The 20,242-nt window shown below is 50.8% G+C and overlaps 1 protein-coding gene across 3 annotated transcripts in view; it reads left to right on the top strand.

Annotated features, from left to right (window-relative positions):
• The window catches only part of DLGAP4 (DLG associated protein 4), a 67,545-nt gene that overhangs the window by 42,019 nt on the left and 5,284 nt on the right, over positions 1-20,242 (top strand). For all 3 annotated transcript variants that reach the window (XM_009637916.2, XM_009637941.2, XM_035893189.1), the window contains 2 exons: positions 18,089-18,450; positions 19,856-19,947. In XM_009637916.2, the coding sequence (XP_009636211.1) occupies positions 18,089-18,450; positions 19,856-19,947 (454 nt within the window). The remainder of the gene's footprint in view (positions 1-18,088; positions 18,451-19,855; positions 19,948-20,242) is intronic.

The raw sequence follows: 20,242 nt of genomic DNA on the forward strand, positions 1-20,242 counted from the left end.
TATGGGGAGTAGGAAGCCCAGCTTGCACCAGGCTCTAGAGCAGTTGAGTCGGATCTCTTGTCAATTAATGTAATTAACAGTTAGCTGTAGAGATACCTCCTAGAATCATAGAATCACTTTGGTTGGAAAAGATCTTTAAGATCATCATTAACCTAACCCTGCCATCCCACCACTAAACCATGTCCCTAAGCACCTCATCTATCCTTCTTTTAAATACCTCCAGGGATAAGGACTTGACCACCTCCCTGAGCAGCCCATTCCAGAGCCTGACAGCCCTTTTGGTGAAGAAGTTTTTCCTAATGTCTAGCCTAAACCTGCCCTCTAACTGTCCTCGCAGTTGTCTGTTAGTGGCTGGAGTAGGAGAGGACAGTCCTGTGGTACTGAAGGGAGGTGGCACTTCACAAATTCTTGCACGTGTCTTGTAGCATAAGCTGCTGATGCTGCAGACTCATGGAAATGTACTAGTGGGGATGATGCAAGCCGCTCAACACGCGCAGTCAAATAACCCCGCCAGTGCTCTGCTGCTCCCTCTCAGAGCCTGCTCTTGTTAATGTTCCCACGGTTAGATAACTGGCTGCACATCTGTTTACAAAACAGTATCCAAAATAACCTGTTGCTGTTTTCTTTCCTCAGCTGTACTGTGTGTCCTGGTTACAGCGAGGAAGATAGGACTGAATCAGTTGCTGAAAAGGGGTTGGGCTTTTTCCTATTGCTGCTTTAAAGCAAAGTTGTTTTCACCATCTCAGGACCTTGGCTTGCTGGTATGAAGCTTGTCTGCTCTCATCTCATAGGCGTCCTGTGTCTTCTGGATGTCTGGGACAGTAATAGAAACAGAGCAGCTTTACGTTGCTACCTGAAGATTGGATTGATGGTCCAATGATCATGCTGAAGATGCTAGCCCTGGCAAGCAAGGAATGGTCGCTTGTGTAGAAGCTGCCCTAGCCATTCCTCATTTGCTTCCCTGGAAGTCAGCAAGGGGACAGACCTTGTGCAGCAGGGTGCTGGGGTGCTGGTTGGAGCAGGCAGAGTAGCGGCCCTGCAGGGAGCCCCATGGGGGGTGGGGGAGCAGGCCCCAAGGCAGCCCTGTGTGTGGGTTGCTGCAAGGCAGTGGCTGTTTGGGCTCCTCTTGTTTCTGGGAGCACACCAGCCCCCTCTGACTGTGGGGGTTAATGCACAGTCAGAGCTGGAGCAAGCAGGAGAGCTTCCAGCTCTTCTCCAGGCCTGTGTGATTAGAAGACATTGGAAACCAGACACTTGAAAATTAAAGGCATCTGTGTGGTGGTGTTCCACCTCATCATTTGCCACAGGATTGTTAATTTGTCTTCAGAGGCACTCCTGGTGGGTTTTGTTTTTGAAAGGCTGTTACAGGATGAAGGATGTTGTATAGTGACAGAGCTGAGAACATAGTCATTTCTTTAGGTGTATTGAGGAGGAAAATTAATTTCTGCCGCATGCACTGTAGGTCTCTGTTAACCTGTGCCATAATGGTAGCAGTTTCAGCACTCCCTTCTTTCAGCTTCTTTACAGCAGGGAGAAGTGCTGTCTCATTTGCTTGCTGACAGCAAGTTCATAGTCTCTCTCCTGCCTGGCTGCCAGAAGCTGTGCAGAGGAGACCTCCGGTAGAGTCATCCCATTCCATGGGCCTTCATCTAAACCCTGGCTGAGGCTTCAGAGCAGCTTTCTCCTCCTGAGGGATGGACCTCTGGTGTTCAGTTGCTTGCTATGGTTATGAAGTATCTTAAAACTGCACCTGTTTCTGTCTGAACTCTTCTGGCAAGGCCTAGGTCCAAGAAACTTGACTGGGGTTTCTCTTCCTCTGAAAGCATGGCTCTGATATGTAAACAACCTGAACCCTTTCTTGAAAGTGCTTTCTAGGAAAATGTAGAAGGGATCAGATCGGTTTGTTTCCTGGTCCAGTATCACAGACATCGGGAGTGACCTCAAGCCCACTGGCCCCTTGCAGACGATGCTGGGACTGCTGTGGTGAGTATGTGCCGAGTGTCTGTGCTTGGGTGCAGTTCTGTGGTTCAGACTGACGTGACAGGTGCAGAGCAGTTTCCCTCCCAGCTGTGTCCCTCTCTTGTTTCCTGGTGTATCCTCCTCTGACTGTTGGAGGGTCCTTCTGGCAGATACACCCCTGGAGCAGATGGCTGGAGACCTGCTGCTGCATAAGCTCTCCTTGACCCCAAACTCACTGCGCTCCACAAAGTAAATGCTGCTCTAGGTTTGTGTCTACGTGGTCACAGTTTGGTTGGTTTTGACCAGTGGTTCTTGCTTTGCAAGGCCACTTAAGGTGAAAACACTTGCTTGACTAACCCCCAGGTAGCTGACATGGTGTCAGTCTGTCCCAGGAAGCCAGCGTAAGTCTTGGAAATCCCTCTGAGCGAAGCATGGCAAAGGCTGAGTTGGTGACTGCCCTGGAAAGCACTGCATCGAAAGATTGGCATCTCATTTGGAAGGGTAAGCTGCTGTTAATATGAATTTCATCCTAAGGCTGGTCTTGGTGTTGGACAACTGGCATGACAAGGAGTGGCTGCTTCAATGCGGTAGTGCAGTCCAAGCCCCAGATTCTTTCCTGGCCAAGTGTGGGGAGGTGGCCAAGTGGAGAAGTAACTCCAGCTTTAGGCAATCTTCAAAGCATCTGGCTTGGCCAGGATTTTCAGAGAAATGTAGAGGTGGGATTTTTCACCAAGAGCTGGTAAAAGCGTACTTGCCCTGTTGTATGTGTGGGAGTGAGGTCAGGCCACCTCCAGACACTGCTGCAAAGTCAGCTCCTTATTCCAGGAGCTATTCGGAAAGTCTGAGCTGGTTCTCTCCAAAACCATTTTGTCCTTGGTTGTGTGAGGAGAAGTCTCTGCAAGGAGCAGATTAACTTGTTCACTCCATCCTGCCCCTGCAGAGGTACTTCTTGGCCTGTATGCCTAAGTCGTCTCTGCCTCGGTGCTGTAATAGCTGCCCGAATGGTCAGCCTTTGAGTGGGGGGAAGAGGGAAGGGATGGTTAGGGCCATGGTTAGCAGCAGTCCCAGCACCTGCTTACTAAAACTGTTGATTGTGTTCTCCAAAGGACTGGTAGCACAGCTCTGGTGGGATTGCGACTCTGGAGACCTCTAGCAGAAAGCCCTGTAATTTCCTGCCCAGAACTTTAGACTTGGTGAGCTTCTGACATGGGAAGGAGGGCTGCTCCCACTGAGGCTGCTGACATTAGTTTTGGTACTTTGAAGTTTTCCGTCAAGCTGAGAGTCCAGCCCATCCTGTGTTTCTTCCATGGTACCACTTCAGTTACTGTTGGGTTGCTCTATAACTGACAAAAGGCTTCTGTGCTTGTTTGGAGCAGGGGCTTTGCAATCAAAAAAAACCCCACTGATCTTTGTGCTGCCTGCCAGGAGTGCAGATGCCTGAGACAGCCCGGTGGAACTATTGTACGTGCCAGGAGGGAATGCTGAGCAGGAGAAGGCAGCGTCGTGGACAGGCTTCTCTGAAGGCCGTTCTCCACTGCTAAACAAGCTGCTGTGGAGAGCCTGCTTGTGACCTGTGCTTACAACTCTTTGGACTAAAGAATAGCGGGGGTGGTGTCTTTCAGCAGTCTCCCAGAGGCTTGTCCAGCTGTGGGAGGTCAAGTGAAGGCTGTTTTTTCAGGAAGGTCAGATAGCTGTGCTTCAGCAAGGAGTGGCTTCTTCCACAGACACCTCTGGTGAACTGTCTCTTGCTGGAGTGACTTAAAAACAGTCTGGCTCAAGATGATTCTCATTGCTTTCCTCAAGCCACTCTAAATCAGCGGTGGTTACCTCCTTCCCACACCGTCAGGCCAAACTCTTCCACTTAGTGCTGTTCAACAGACCAGGAAAAGCAAAAGTGCTGGTGCTGAAAGCTCTGCTTCATCTGCTGGTTGGTGTTTGGTGTTTACAGTTGGAGCCCTGGGAGGAGGCTATCCAGAATGCCCCCGGTGTTTATTTTGTAGCTGGAGCTACACAACTGCTAAGCTAAAAGGAGTGGAGGGAGAGGAGAACTCATTTGGAAACGGGAATAAATATAAGCAAGGTGGGAAATGAAGCAAAGAAGTCTTCTGGCACCAAGCCTTCAAGGCAGGACAAGTCTAGTCTGTTCTGCAGCTGAGCAGGTTCCTGAAAGCAGCAGGGGATGCTCCAGTGACATTTAATACTTTTGCTGGAGACTGGGTTTTACAGTTAACCGTCCTTGGAAGGCCACTGTGTCAAACACTGAATTCAAGACAGCAGGACAGAGGAGTAGGTCCTGAGAGTGCTGTGGCAGACAAAATGGCATGGGAGCAGCATTGCTATGACAGCGCCTTTAGTTTTGTTGCCTAGAAACTGAATCTGTTAAATGGATGTGGTAGGGCTTTTCACTTGCCTCTCTCTCGTGTCCCTTTTCTGGTTAATAGTCTCAGATCTTCAAAGCATCTTTATGTCAGGTTCTGCAAGCTGGAGGACCAGATGAACATGGGTGTGGGCAAACAGGTACTGCATGCACAAATCCAGACCTTCCGCGACCCATATTTGAGGCTGAAAAGTGGTGGTCTAGGCTCCCCGCTTGAAAGGTTATGGGGACTCTTTGGGACTGTGCACCAGAGACTCGGTAGTTTGGAGCCTCTAGTGAAAGCAAACTGAGCTGTAAAGGTGAAGGCTTGTTGGTGTCTTGAAGCTATGTAGGTCACAGATATTAGAGCCTCAGATGTGCCTGGAGAAGACGCTCTGCTCATGCTCAGGATTTGTTGTGCTCTTTCATTTCAGAGCTGGAGCCTGCACAGTGGCTCCTTTGTCAAATGGCCTGCTTGATTCCCGAAAAGAAGCATCCCAGAAAATACCAGGTTTACTCCGGATACCCTCTCCCTTGGGAGGATGGGAGAAGGGGCCATTGTTCTGGAAGTGCCTGTGATATTTGAAATTCTTAAGAAATCAAAGCTGGGGACTCTTGGCCCCTGGGAGAACAGTGTGAGCAGTGTCGCTGGGGACGTACGCTACTGTTCCTCGACATGCTCCCCTCTGCACAGCTAGCAAGAAGGAACAGCGCTTGGCTTTGCTGTATATGTAGGCTTGTTCATATGGGGGCATTCAGAGACCCAAGCAGTGATAACAGCTGCGCTTTTGAAAGCTGCCTAGTATCCTACCCAAAAGGATTGGAAGGTTGGAATATTTGCTTAATTGCTTGCTCTGACTCCAGGGACTTACCTTGCCTCTTCAGATCAGAGGAGAAGTTTGCAGTGTTACCTGTTCTGGTTGGTGCAACAGCTAACCACTGCCAAACATAATGATAATGACAAGAGGGAGACCTGCTACAGCCTTTTCTGTGCTTGGTAGTGTGATTTATTTTTTTAATCTCATAACTAATGCCATGTTAAATCATGAATTAGAATATGGAATAGCTTTCTCTAACATGCAAAGCTTGTCCTGTGCCTCAGTGAACAGAAGTTTCCCAGCGATTTTGACTTTGATTCTTCGGTATTAGCATAATGTTGCCACATCTTGGTTTGTACATACCTAAGGGAGGAAATAAGCTTCAATTGAATCTGACTATTAAAACATCTTGATGATTGTAGCTTGAAGATGTAAATCTTGGGTGCTGGCTGCCTGACAGCAAATGTCCAAGTGGAAGGATGGTCTTGACTACGGGTTAGATTTTTTTCTGTAGGCTGTGTAGGAGCAGGGAGATGTGCGTTCAGGCTGATGCCTTCCCTGTCTTCCCGGTGCAGAGGCTGTGTTGTGCTGTCTCCTCTGCTGACACATGTGCTTTCTCTGGCCCTGTGGGTACAGGGTGTGGTTTGTTTTTAGCTTACAAAGAATTTCTAGTCATTGGGGTGTGGGGAGAGCTTTTCATAATGTTCTGGCAAAGCCACCTCTGCTGCTTCTGGTGGCATTGCTGAATGCTTGCACTTGCCTAAAACAGCTGGAATCTCATCCTGCGAGCAAGTGAGAATAGATGCTGGCAGTTCCCTGTCTGGATCATGTAAAATTTGGGATACAGTAACTGAAAACTGTGATGAAAATCTTGATGCTGAATACAGCGATGGAGAAATGAATTCTCTTGCCTTGAGGTTTTTCAACAGTGGTGGTGGCAATTTCTAGATCTTCTAGGTAGGCTACAGAATTTCTGGCTGACTCTGTTCTTGGGGATGAAGCGAACTCTAGGAGCCCCATTTATACTAGAGGGAACTCGGCTGTTGCTGACACCAGTGCAGCCCGTTCCTGTTATCATGGTCTGTGTTGACAAGTTGCTGGCTGCCATCAGTGTTTTCAGCACCCTCTTGGCCAGCTCTTCTGTGAACAGTGTTTAAATGGTACACTTAAAATAATGGTGGCCCATCTACACTGCTTCCACACCTGTCTGTTGGTGGGGCCATGCCAATATTGCTGCAGCAACTGTGCAGCTTTTGCAAAATCCTCCTGCTGTTCCCCAAGCACCATAGACCAAACTAGTGTCAGAGGGCTTGGTTGCCCCAGAGCTTTAGGTGTGATTCTGCTGTACTGGAGCTCTTCATGCTCCTGCAACTGTAAACAGGTCCTGAGCAAAGTGAGGTGGGTTACTGGTGGCCTTCGAGGATGGTCACTGAGCCAAAAGGGAGGCATGTGGGGAGGCACTGCACAACAACTGTGCTGTTTGTACCATGCTGCATGGACAAACTCCCCTTGCTGAGGAGGCAAGCAATTGAGTCGATGCACTTACTTTGTGCTCAAGATGCAGCTTATTGCCTGTGCATGGAAGGCTTGCAGTGTGTCTCCTTTGACATGGGAACAGATGCTTGGGAGTGACTTGATTTTGCACTTCAGTGGTCAGCATGTCCTAAAATAGCAAGCCTGAGGTGTTGAGCTTTGACATGGGCAAGAACAGGCTTGGTTTTACGGGGTGGCGCTGCGGTGGTTCGAGCCATATGTTTTTTGATTGAGTGCGACTTTGAGGAGGTGTGCTAAGATTCCCTGGATTTCCACAGTGGCAGAGAAGTGAGTTAAAAGCATCTGCATATGCCATCCTCTGAGTGATGGGGCGTTGCATAAAGTGAAGTGATGGCAAATGGAAAGGATTTTTCATGTGGTGCATAATTAGCTGGTGGAACTTATTTCTGCAGGATATTCTAGGAACTGCTAGCTTGGAGAAAAACTATGATGACCTGCCTAATTAAACTAGCTTTCCTGCACACTTTGATGAACACTGATGCCCTCTGCACTTAGAAGTGGCTATAGCAGTGGGAAATGGAGGATTCTTGTTGGGTCCTTCTATCGGTGTCTCCCCTGGTCGCCTAGCCCTGGCCTGTGCAGTTTGCTGCTCTGCAGAGCAGCAGCAGGGTAACAACTCCTGGGAGGAGCAGCCTGTGACCTGGTGGCACTGGCTAATTCATGTCTGGTTCACACTTATGCCCCAAATTCATGTGTGCACTGCCATTATGCTAAGCAAAGCTTGCAGCAAGAGTGGCATTAAACAGGGAGAGGAGTACAGAGGCTGGTCACTGTTATGTGACAGTAAAACCATGGCAGCCAGTTCAGACCAGCGCCCCCTTCGCTGCTTCTCTGCCTGTTATCCATGGTCATGGATGTCCTGCACAGTTCTTGCTCTTCATGAGGCCTTTCTAATGCAAACACCCAGGGCTGTAGAGCCAAAACTGGCCTGGACAAAAAGCTTCAGTGTGCAGTTGACAGAAACAGACTCCCCAGTCCCTTAGTGAAGGAATCATTATTTGGAGACTGCCGCAGTATGTATTTGAAAGCAAGGAGGAACGGGGCCTGTCCTAAGTGCTATACCTGAAAATTACTCTGGAGTGCAGATCTCTAGATGTCTTTGGTTGCTTTTTCTCCCTCCTGTTCTGCTAGCAGGTCAGCCTTGTCTCTCTGATCTCCTGGCTGATGGTGTTAGAGCTACCCTGAGCACTGTGTGTTTGTGCTGCTGTACTGACAACCGCTGCATGGTCAAAGTCCAGCAGAGAATCCCTTGTGCTGGGGCTGCTGCTGCCGCCAGGTGAGCTTTACCTGCTATACTGGGGTGAGACTGCTGCAGGCACCACTCTGGATCCAGAGGATGAAGTGGATGATGCTTTGGTGCATTGGCAGAAAGGGTTGTCGCTCTCCTGTTGCGGCAGCATCTTTCAGTGCAGTTTATCTCTGAGGAGCTTCTGGCTGATATGTGGTCACTAAGCTGTAGTCCATATACTGCCAAAGGTGTCCTCGTGTCTCCTCGCCCCCCCACAAGCGCTGATGTGCTGAGCTGCAGGCCAGGTGCTGGAGGGAGAGGCTGTGCCCTGGGTGGGCTCTGCGAGGTGGTGTGTCCTCCCATCTGTCCAGTCTTGCTTTCTCTTATCAGATGCGAGATCTGGCACTGGCTGCAGGGATGTCCACATGGCCTGTCCCGATGTCAGGGTCTGATGGAAATGCCTGCTCTCTAGAAATTCTCTGTGGCACAGATGGTTCAGAGCTCAGCCTGTTCCTGACCCTCTGAGAAGACAAGCTGTTGCATGGCCCAGATGTGTAGGCAGGGTATGGGAAGGGCTTCCCTGCCTTCTCAGGGGCAGGAAAAGCAGCGGTGTAGGTTCCCCTTGACTGTTGCATGCACAGAAAGGCTTCAGGCTCCTGCCAGCTGGGGATCCTCATTCTGCCACAGCCAGGGACTCGCTTCTTCCCCCTGTGCCCACCATGACTGATGCCTGGGTCAGAGCCAGCGTGGTGCTGTGAATGAAAGGACCCTGAGGCAAGGAGAGGGCTCGGGGGGAGCCATCTGTGCAGCCAAGTAGTAAATGGGCTGCTGGGCGATATGACAAGTCCTGCTGGGTCTGCTGTCAGCCTGGTGTGGGGGCTCCTCGGCACCATCGATACCCCCACTTGGGTTTGCTTGCCTGCTATTCCTGCATTCCCTGGACAAAGGCAAACAGGAAGAAATGGCGTATCTGAGTGTGGCTGTAAGGCCAAGCTGGACTCCGGTCACTGAGAGCTCTCCACGCTTGTAAAAACCTGCCATGAGGCTAGGATTGTGCTGGCACTTCTCTGGTAGCCACTGCTGCCTGCTCCACTCACTGTTCTATGCTGTGGGGATGCTGCATGGCCGGGGATTTGACTGGGGAATGGTTGTGCATGGCCAGGGGGAGGAGGCAGCTCTATATTCAAGCCTGTCTGCATAGGCTCCTGGCAGTGGACTTGGCTGTTTTAGCAGCTCTGCAGCCCTGGTTGTCCTGGTGTAGCCATGTCAAGATGGTCTGCTGGGGCCAAGGCAGGATCCATGGCAGAAGGAAGCTGTTGGTGTCTCCATCATGCCCAACCTGTAGGACAAGCTGGCAGGCCTGGTGCTAGTAGCCCATCTGCTGCAGTGCTGAACTGATGGACCATTCCCTTCACTTTATCCCCTTTCTGGAAAGGTGTGTGCCACCACAAAGTGGGCGATGAGCTAGCAGGGGAGAGGCAAGGGGCCCTGGCCCTGGGGATCAGGCACACCCTACCCTGTCAGAGCCTTAGGTCTGCTTCTCCTGGGACCATGCTCATGGCTTTGCTCTACTCTTGCCTTTCTTGAGGCAGGACCGTTGGTTTCTGGGGTCTTGGTTCTTGCTAAGGAATTAACATCGTGGGCAGGGAGAGGAGGGGAACGCTCCCTTAAGGTATTGCCCTGTGCTAGCTGGATTGGAGACATGCCGGAGTTCCATGGGACAGATGGACAGCTTGCTGGATGTGTGTCTGCAGAGCAGGGTGGAGTTGCCGATCACTGCTCCAACTCGATTTAAAACCTGTGCTGAAAACTGCTTTGGGGAGGGTAGGGAGAAATTACAATGTCTGTTCTAATACAAATAGAAACCCCAGTAATAGTTGCTGCAGATGGGTTTGGGAGTGTCTGTGGCTAGTGTTCCCGTAGCATCTGGTGTGGGCGAGCTCGGCTGTTGCAGCCTGTGCTGAAAGGGGGAGGTGATCAAATCAGTCAGAAGGCTAGCAGGGTAAGACACCATATTTTTAAACCCCAGCATTCTTGGGTGGTGTCATCCGATGCTTCACACATCTCAAATTTGTGACCTTCTACAAGTGGCTTGTTTAAAAAAAAAAGTGAGCATCAGAGCATCTTCAGGAAGCTGAAACTTCTGGTACATTGAAAAATCCCAAGTCCATTGTGTAAAGACATCACAACTCTCTTAGCCTTTCCTTTGCTGGTTAAATGTTTCTGCTCTGCCTCAGTCTAGGGATGAGGTCCCTGATTAGAGGCAGCTGCTAAATCTTGTGCAGTCCTGGGTGGCAAGGTCCTGCTACCTGTGCCCCTTGCTGGCCCTGTGCAGTCCCCTGCCCACTCCACACAGCTGCTTGCCCTGGTAACTAATGCTGCAGTTCACCCCGAAGGCATCTTGGCCACGGGTGACCTGGGAACACAGACGGTTGTACAGTGCTTTTTGTGGTGTATTTCAGGACGAAAGCTGTACCGTTAGTCTAAAACCACTTAGCTGATATTCAAGGAGAGCCTTTTGCTTCTGTATGTGCACTGGGGGTGGGGGGGTGGGGGGGGGAAATATTTGTAACATTTGAGAGACTCTCCCTTGAGTTTGAGGTCCTTTTCCTGCAGATACGTCCAGTTCTCAGATCTCTTGTTTCAATAATACACAGGAACTTGCTGTACTTGGCAGTGCAGGGCACTCCCCTGTCTCTGAACAGGCAGCAGATGAATCCATAGGTGATCAATACCATCCTGCCAGCACAGCCTTGAGATCTGCAAGAGTGCTGTGGCCAAGGTGGGTGCTGACCCTGAACAGGAGCAACAGGGGACAGACACATTTTTAACAGCTCTCTGCTTGCTTGACCAGCACTTGCAAGTGGTTTCCCAGCTGGGAAGCCAAGACTCATTTGCATGGATCTTTTGTTTAATACTGGAGCCCCTGCAAACATGAAGTGCTTGCTGCTCAGCGGTGAGGAGGAGGCAGCAGTCTTGGCTTCTCTGGCTGGATTGCGAAGAAGTTATTTTTCTTTTGGCAATGAAGTGCCAGATAGCTGAAATGTAGTCTACAAGCCTGGTGCAGGCTGTACCAACAGGGAGCTGGATCGTGGGTCAAGCATGCATGTGGCTGGGGTGGGGGGGGTCCGTGTGTAAGGGAACAGCCAACGCAGCAAGCAAAGCTGAGGGCTGGTGGGAGCTGGTGAAGGACTCATGATGTTCCTCTTGAATATCAGAGAGCTGCAGAAGAGCTTTGCTGGGCTGATGGCTCTCTGGGTCTCTATGGGCATGTTCAGCCTCCACGGAGGCAGTGCATGACTTGGACTGTAAGGTGGGCAAGCTGCTTGCTCCAGGATGCCGCTGCTGTTGGGGGTTTAGACTGCAGCATGGTGGAGGTAGGGCTGGGGCAGGAGAGCCCACAGCCCAGCCCTGACTCCCTAGCTTAGTCATGGTCAGCAACGTATTTTCCTGTTGGGCACCTGTTTTCCGCTATGTACTATCAAGGTGAGGTATTGTTTTTCAAAGATCAGTACTATTAAGATTTACAGAGAGGGGACACTGAGAGAGTCCGTATTTATAGCATTTCCACAAAGAGTCTCTTTCAAAGAATGGAGTCACTTCACTTTGCTTTCCAGGAGTGGGGTTTTGTTCAAGCAGTGTAAGACTTCATTTGAAGTTTCTCCAGCACTCTATACACAGTCATTTGATCGGAGCAAGAGATGGCATCTTCACATGCATTCCCTGTCTTGTCTAGATGGAAATGTTTTCCTGTTGACTAATAAAATTTGGGTAGGTTTCTCATCTGTGTGTCTAACCCATGCAGGTGTCTTGACCTTCAGTCTGCAGAATGTTCAAACAGCTTCTCTACAGGCCAAACACGAGACTTGAGAAGGCCCGTGTGCTGTTGGCTGTAAAGGCTAGAAACGTTTTGTTTTAGCAGAAAGATAAGGTCTGAAGTGATTGCTATGAACCATAAAAGCAATCAATATCTGTATTGTCTTCAGTAGCAATTGTAACTGGGGATCGTTTTTGCTTGGACTCTCTGCAAATAAAACATCCTGCAGTTCATTATAGTTTCAACCTTGAAGCCTTCTGTGAGCTGATGAAAATCGGAGGTCAGGCTGCTTGGAATGTGGCTGTTCCAGTTCCCTTTGCTATTGAAAACTCCCTCTAAATGCAGCTACTTCCATCTGTGAGACCCTGTGGCAAACACAAGCCCAAAGACGTGCGGCCAAAATCTCCCAGGGGATAACGCAACTGGTGGTGGTTCTTGTTTGCTGCAAGATTATTGGGTTGTTTCATTTAAAAGACAAATCAGTGTGTCTTGTAGCAGGAGAGATTGCTTTCTGCAGGAGGAAATGAGGCCATTTCTTCAGTTCTTCCCACAGAGGAAGGGGGGATGTGTGGAGCAGGAAAGCGATAGCAGTCTGAGCCCTGCTCGTGTTTGAGGGCAGCCTGACTTGCCTTCAACAGACCAGGGCTTGGAGCCTTGGAGATAATCTAACAAAAATGAGGATGGCTTGGAGAGGTCCTTGGAGTCACTGGAATGGTTAGAAATGCTGCCAGGCTGTACTGAAGCAGCCACAGCAGCAGAATAACCGGGCACTTGATGCTAGACGCACACTTGAGGGCAATTATGATATTTAGAACCGAATACCTTGGCTATGATCTTGGTGATACTGCCAGGTACTGAGCAGCCGGGTGGTGTTTGAACAGGGGCCTAAAGGCAGTGCTGGGTTTAATATTCATTTGACTCTTACATTTAGTCTTTCAAGAAGCAAATGCCTGGCTCTCCAGAAGTAGAGAGAGAGGCTCACAGCGTGCCCAGGTGGCTTGGGGGTCTTCGGGCTAAGACTCTTCTGCCCGGAGCTCCATTGGTGGATACTGCCTAAGTCCCTGAGAGCAGCGGGCAGTGTCATGGGGAAGATACTAATTTGGAAGCATGCTGCTTTCTAAAAATAATTACACAAGGAAGACTATAAACAGACAGCCCTCTGCCCAAAAATCAATCATCCACAGCACAGTTGTGAATTCTAACAGCTTAAATAAGGCTGAGAAGCTCCCGTGAGCAGGAGGAGTCTAGTGCTGCAAGCTGGAAGCCTAAGCGAAATTTCTACATTTTCCTGTTCTTCTTGGAGTGTGGCTGATGCTCACAAGCAAACATAGCTGACAGTGCTGCAGAACGAGATGGGTACCTGCTCCAGTGCCCACGTGGATGGCAGTTCCGCACAATAGCACCAGCAAATTTTAAAATATAATAGCTATGACCTGCAGCAACTCGGGAGCAGATTCACACCCTGTGGAGCTGTAGGCCTTTGGAGGTGTCAGTCAGCAGCCGGAATGCTCTGAACTGGTGGGGTTGACCTCTGAGCCATGGGGGCACATTGCCTTGGTTGGTCCAGTAACACCCCTCTCCTGCAGAAATACCCGGGGTGCTTGTGGCTTCCTCTGTATCTTGTCTCTTCCCATAGATGCAAGAAACATTCTAACTTGTTTCAGATTTGTACTGAGGGGGGAGGGCAGACTGTTCTGGACGGGATTCCTCCGACTTTTGCTTTTGCAACCCATTCTAGGTAAGGTGTGCTTTCTGGGTTTGCTGCAGTCAGAAGTCCCCGTTTTATGGTTGCAGGGGGCTTTGGGGTTAACTTGCGATTGCACCAATCAAAGCATCCCCGGTTCTTCAAGGCTCCTGATCTTTTTGTTTCTTTTGTTTGCAATGTATGTTAGAGCCATAAACTTGATAGCTCGCATGGTCAACCCTTTGACCACACGAACATTAACAGGCAGTTTTTTTGTGGTTCTCTTCTAGCAAAACCTGTGATGCTCTTCAGCTGAGCTGGACAACATGGAGGGATCCCCGGGAAAAAGCCAAGGGGATGCTGCAGTCTCCCCCTGTATATAGAGCAGCACAAATAGTATTCATGCTGTCAGTTGGTAGGTGGAAGGACAAATTTGGATCTGGCTTACTGACCCTCAGCACCACTGGTCTTCCCCAGGAAGCTCTCCTGCCTTTCTGTGCTGCTGTGCTGCCCTCCCCTTGTTTTTGCTTGTCATTGGTGTTTGATATCAGATAGCAATTGATTTGCTTTCCCCAGTTACATTACAGCCCCGTGGGTGTAAACAGCAGCTGGGAAACTTGAGCTGTGCTCCTGGTAAACATGCCAGCAAAACCAGCACACCTCTCTCGTCAGTTCAGCTCTGAGCAGGATGGTGTCACTGAGGCTGACTGGTGGGTGGCAGGGGACCCCAGGCAGCTGGTGCCCGGGGCTAGGCACCCTCCCTGGGGACGAACGGAGGCCATGCAGAGAGGGGAGACAAGGTATTTAACTGGGAGGCTACACCGACGGGCTTGCTCTGCTGCCAGTTTGGGTGGCTCTTGCTTGTCCCAGGTAATAGCTTCTCCAGCCCTCAGGACAGTAACACCAGGCGGTGTGAGTGTCCTGTGTTCTGGTGGTGTGGCCACAGCTTATCGAGGGGTACTTCTGTGGTTGTTCTGTTCAGGCTGCTCCTATGCTGCTCTGTTGAGATGGGCTGTACAAGACCGGGCCTAAGACTCTGCCTAGAAAACTGCTGTAGCTATTTAAGATGGTGCTCCCTGGTCAAGCAGCCCTGGCAGGGTGTCTGTGGGGGCACTCCTCATCCACGGGGTCTCAGTGGTGGCTGGCAGGGCTCTGGCAGCACATGCCTGTGCGGCTTCACTCCAGAGGGCAGTGACAAGTGCGGGAGCAGCCGAAGACAGGAGCTGCTCCCGTGCGCTCTAGTGCGTGTCTAGGGTTGAACTTTTTCCTCCGTTGTCAGCCGTGGCAGGAGCAGGCACTGGGGGCGGGTGAGCTGTTTCAGCATGCACCTGAGAGGCTGTCCAGCTGTAGAGCCAGGGGAGTTTTCTGTGATGGGGCAAAGCTCTCATGGGGAACGCTTCACCTGTGTAGCATGCTCTGCTCTGTGTCAGGTAGGTGTAATCAAGGTTTCCCCTGTAAGGACAGAGCAGGTAAACATCTGTAACAAGGCAAACTGCAACTTGATCAGATCTACAGTATACCTAAGGAGGCTTTTGGGGATGCCCAGCAGAGAACATGGGGAAAGGAGGGAGCGGTCCATGCCTCCTGCTGTACTGGCATGTTGTACACAATGAACCAGAACCTATAAAGCAACACCCGTGGGCAAAGGTCAGCTCTGGGCACAGTTCAACCTGTGCTTGCGTGAGCAGTGCCACTGAACCTGGCACTGCTGAAGGAGCGTGACTTGCTTGGAGGTGCTAAGCACCTCTGAGCTGGTGCTGCTGGAGCATGGGCAGCAGGTTCTGCTGCTGTCCTGAGCCCGGGAGCTTCCACTCTGCCTGGGGAAGGTGACGAAGGGGGACTGCAGGGTTGGACGTGAATGCCGGTGCCCCTTCAGTCATCTGTTAGCCATGACCCTGCAGTGCAGTTGCACACTATTTGTGTGACCCAGTAAGTGTTGGCTAAGGGACGTGCATAGCTGTGTCTTGGCGTGTAAATTTGACAAGTTGAAGCATTTGCATGTGACCACCTAGGAAATTATTGTAGGTGGTTTTTAAAGTGCATAGTAAGTTCCTGTCCTGGCTGGAGACGTGGCACCTGGGGGCTCCGGCTGTCCTCAGTGGCTTACACAGCAGGTGCCAGCACTGGGGACCGATCAAGCTGAGGAATAACCCAGGCCCCAAGCATCGTAGCCTGTCCCCATTATTTTCCAGCTATGTGGCCCCCTACTGCAAGTCCCTCTTGCAGCCATGTGGGCTGTGTGTCAAAAAGAAGTGTAAGGGCTGGGGTGAGCAGTCACAATAGGTCCCCCTCTTGCGGCCATCAGGACACTGCTCAATCTGCGCTGGACTTAGGGGGCTGGGGGGAGCTGGTGTGGGGTTTGTGCCTTCCTGAGCTCCTGGCCAGATTCACACAGAGAGGCAGCTGGGTTGGCAACCCCACTGTAGGGTCCTTAGTACAGCACCCGGTACAGCAGCACCGTTACGGTGCTTCTCAGCATCCTTGGGCGTCTAAATGTTTTTGGAAACAGATCTCCTCCCCCTCTGTAATCCCTCCCTTTTAGCAGCTCCTTTGAAGTGGAACTCCAGCTGTTAATATGGTAAATATTGGGGTGCGTAAATACAGGCATGTGTAAATGCTGTTAGTAGGGTACGCAGTGTAGCTGTGTGAATGCCCCACAGGGAACACGGCTGGGCTGCCAGGGATGCTCGGGAGCAGCTCTGACCCCACTGGAGACTGCGGCAGCCCGGAACGCCCCTCCTGCACCCTGTGAGCGTGGCCAACCTCTGCGGCAGGCAGAGAGACCTGGCTGGGGAGGAAAAGGAGCTACCAGGAGGCTCCTGTCACCCATAATGCCCTTTCACATACCCCTGATCAATTCAGATCGGGTTCATTTGATACTTCTCAGCTAATTGTGTAAAATTATGCCAGGAACAGAAGGCACCCTGTGATGGGCTGAGCCAGAATTGGTTGTGTCCAGTTGGCCTGGAATTCCAAAGCCTGGGTCAGGTGCCCTGCTGCGAGCCCCCCAGGGCGTGCAGGCATGCGCTTTGGAGGTCGGGGGCAACGTTGGGGATGTTGGGAACCTTGACCTTGCGGCCCCCGCGTAGTCAAAGGATTCCTGACAGGGAGGACTGGTTTCTAATCTGGTACTAAATTTATTAATACACTGCTGGCTGCTTTGGGGGTGGAAATGGTAAAGTTAACAGTCTGTGGTGTTTAATGAAAATGGTCTGTATCTATAGCTGCGTGTCTATCGCTGCATCAGTTTTTGGAGGAGTTATGTATGGGCCTGGGCAGTGCAGTGGGAGGTAGGAGCTTGCAATCTGAGGCATAAAACTTTACTGAGGTCAGGGAATATGGATTGGCACAGGGAACCTGAGGGAACAGCAGCCCCTGTGGTCATCAGAGCTGTACTATGAAAACACTTAGAAACCGGGTTTGGGTTTGTACAGCCCATCTGCATTGTTGGCTGGGTGATCCAGGCGGTGTATGGGTCTGTGCTGGTACCTGTCAACATCTGCATACCAAGGGCTAGGGGAAACGTGTGCCTGGAACAGGGCTGGGACTTGTTTGGGATTGCTTGGGATTGCACAGGACTTAATGGGATATTTAGGGGAAGAACCAAAGGTGGGACAAGAAAGGGGGTTTGGTGGTTTGGGAAGGAACGAAAGTGGGCAATACAGGGGTCAGGGGATAAAAGGCATCAGTTGTGTGTAAGTAGGTGGTTGGTTGGTGTGCTGGTCTGGCCGTGCCCTGCCCAGTGCCATCTGTCCTGTCTGGACAGCCACTGGAATAGGACTTCGGCCTCAGGGACTTGTACATCCAGAGGCTGGGCAGGCCGAGTGCCAGAGCTGCTGCAGGATCCACCTTGTTCATCTGTTCTCACTAACAGACTTCAGTCCTGCCAAGCTAGAGACAAGAGCAGGATGAGGCCATTGCTGCTGTCCATATTCACGTGGCTGCTCTGTGACCTGTGTGGCCAGCCCACGTGTATATATGTGCATGTACTGGATGCGTGTGCTCTGTGTGCCTGCTGGGAGCATGTCTTCAGCCTTGCTGAAGGTTGGATCTGGGGACATGGAGCAGCAGCAGCCTCGCCACTTGTGGGTGGTTGCATCCAGCTGATGTATTTTCCTCTAATGAGTAGCAGCAAGGTTTTTAAGGTACTTCACGATCGTTTGTTCCTACCATCAGCATCTAACAAACTTTATGGCTTCTCTCCATTTTTATAGGAAAAAACACCACCCTGGTCCAGACACTGAAACTTGTCAACTGATGGGACAAAGAGCTGAGACACTTGGCTGTACTAGGACACTAAAGCATAGGGTTTAGCCAAAAAACATTTCCCCAACGTGGAGGCTTACACCTGCCAAACCCTGTAGTGTTCTTGGGAGGCTTTTCTATACCTCTTCTCCATTTCCAGCCTTTCACATGTCATGGTATTCCTTTTGACTTCTTTTGCAAGCTAGCTCTGGCTCTGCCTTCCGCTTCCCTTTATGCTTTGGTTTGGGTTACCCAGTGTGAGCTGCTGGCTGTAGGCTGTTTCTGCGTTTCTGCCTCCAGCTTCTACTTGGAGGCTCCTCTTGGATGTTGTGACTGACCTGCTTTTTCTTTCTCTTCTACTGTATCTCTCTCTCTCCCCCCAATCTGTCTTTTTGCGTTCTCCATTTTCCCACCTCCATTACTGCAGGTTCATCATGCCTAGTGGCATATAAAAAGACTCCACCTCCTGTCCCACCTCGGACCACATCAAAGCCGTTCATCTCTGTCACTGTGCAGAGCAGCACTGAATCGGCGCAGGACACCTACCTGGACAGCCAGGACCACAAGAGTGAGGTGACCAGCCAGTCAGGACTCAGCAACTCCTCGGATAGCTTGGACAGCACCAGGACACCCAGTGTGACAAGGGGAAGCGTTGTGACTCCAGCGAGAGAGACTCCAGAGTTACCTCAGAAAAATGCAACTTTGAAGAGTGACAAAGGGACACTGACCAGCGAAGAGCCAAAAGTGGAGAACATCCCCAAAAGAAAGCTGTCGTCTATAGGAATACAAGTATGGGATATTTTGTTCTTTTTCCTTGGGGGATGTCCTTAACCCTTCCGTTTAGCCTGTGCATTTTGTGTGACCTGAGCTCACTTGGCACAGCAAGAGAAACTTCACTGCCTTGTCAGACTAACTTCTGTGTTCCGGGGGGGCAACAGACAGCAGAAGCTTTCCAGAGCAGACCAGAAAGGCCAAAGTTCTTTTAGTACAAAATTAAAATGTTTCATAAAGCAGTGGGACCTGGGTGAGTCCCTCTGGAGAGGCCTTTTGCAGCTAGCATGCCTGTGCAGTGCACTGTGCATTACTTAACATCAGTCTGCTCCTTGTCCCCCATGGTTCTAGGGACAACTTTCCTTCGAGTAGTGGGCCCTCCTACTTGACACCCATGCAGTATGGGCTGCGGCAGTGGGAAATGGTCCCAGGGCTGTAGGCAGGAGGGAGCAAATCCTTGCTATCCACCGTTCCCAGCAGGTTGCTGCTGCTCTTGCTGAAAGCATTTAACTCTTGTGGAAATCAATGGGAATGAGCTGTTGGTTATATAGTCAAATGAGAACCCACTGAGCAGTGTAAACCCATGCTTTATTCAGCAAAACTTAATTAATCTGCAACTGTACACTCTTCTTCTGGAGAGGTTTTCCAGTTAGATGGCTGGCTGCTGCCAGGACTTGTTCTGTCCCAAAGTGCTGGTTTGGTGCTGCAGGCTGTTACCTGCAGATAGGAACTTCAGCACTTGGGCAAATCCAAGTGCAGGGTCTGGGCTCTGAGCCACCACGTGTGCATGTGCTGAAGAAGTTCTCTGTTGGCTTCACAGCAAGGCTAGCTGGCCAGTTAGGCATGCATGGCAATGAAGGCTTTTCTGCAGGGCTAGTGGGGCAAAACGCACACTGGAAGGGCAGCAAGGCAAGAGAACTCACGTTGGAGCGGCTGACTGCCTTCCTCTCCCTTTTCTGAGCTGGTTCCCAAGCCACCTGTCCCACAGCCTGGATTTCCTTCCTAAAACCCTCTAACCCTCTTATCCAGAGCTAGGGAGGGTGTCAGTCCTTGGGAGAGGGGAAGCTGGGCTTTGCTGTCAGTCTTAATCAGATCACTGCCCTCCCTTGAATCCCTTGGCCTTTGCCCATGTTGGGTGCCTCATGTGCAGCTGCTCCCTCCGGGGGACACGGCCCTTCCCCAGCGTGCCACAGCCATGCAAACAGCGGTGGATGGCAGAGCCAAGTGCCCTTAGAGGGGCAGCCCGGCAGGACGCAGTCCCGATGCTGAAGTGGAGGCAGAGCTGGGTGGCAGCCTGTGCCTCTCCAGCTGGCACGTGGTGCTGGCACACTCTGTGTGCGCAGCATCCCCTGGTCTACTAATGGGAATTCCAGCAGCAAGTTCTTGTGTCTGGTTTTGTCTGTATTTTTTTTCATTTAATAAGGTTGACTGCCTTCAGCCAGTGGCAAAAGAGGAGCCTCCTCCACCAGCCACCAAATTCCAGTCCATCGGGGTACAGGTAGAGGACGAGTGGCGGTAAGTGAAAGATGCAAGTTTTTGTAGTTTCCTTTCTTTTAAATTGCACTTCCCCCCCCTTTCGCTTGGACCTCCTCCCCTTCTTTGTTCCAATGTGAGTGGTGTTGAATGGGGCCCATGGAGAGCTCTTCCTCCACAGCACACACCCACTGCAAAAAGTGTTTGTTCCATAAACAACCAAGTCCATGGGAGTTTGAAATTGAAGAAAAAAGGTACAAGATGTAATTATAGATGTGCGTCAGTCCTCTCATCTGAACGGCCTGTTGCAGTGAGCAGGCAACCTTACGATTTTGTC

Source organism: Egretta garzetta, unplaced genomic scaffold (genome assembly GCF_000687185.1).
Source record: "Egretta garzetta isolate BGI_Z169 unplaced genomic scaffold, ASM68718v1 scaffold440, whole genome shotgun sequence".
Classification (NCBI taxonomy): Eukaryota; Metazoa; Chordata; class Aves; order Pelecaniformes; family Ardeidae; genus Egretta; species Egretta garzetta.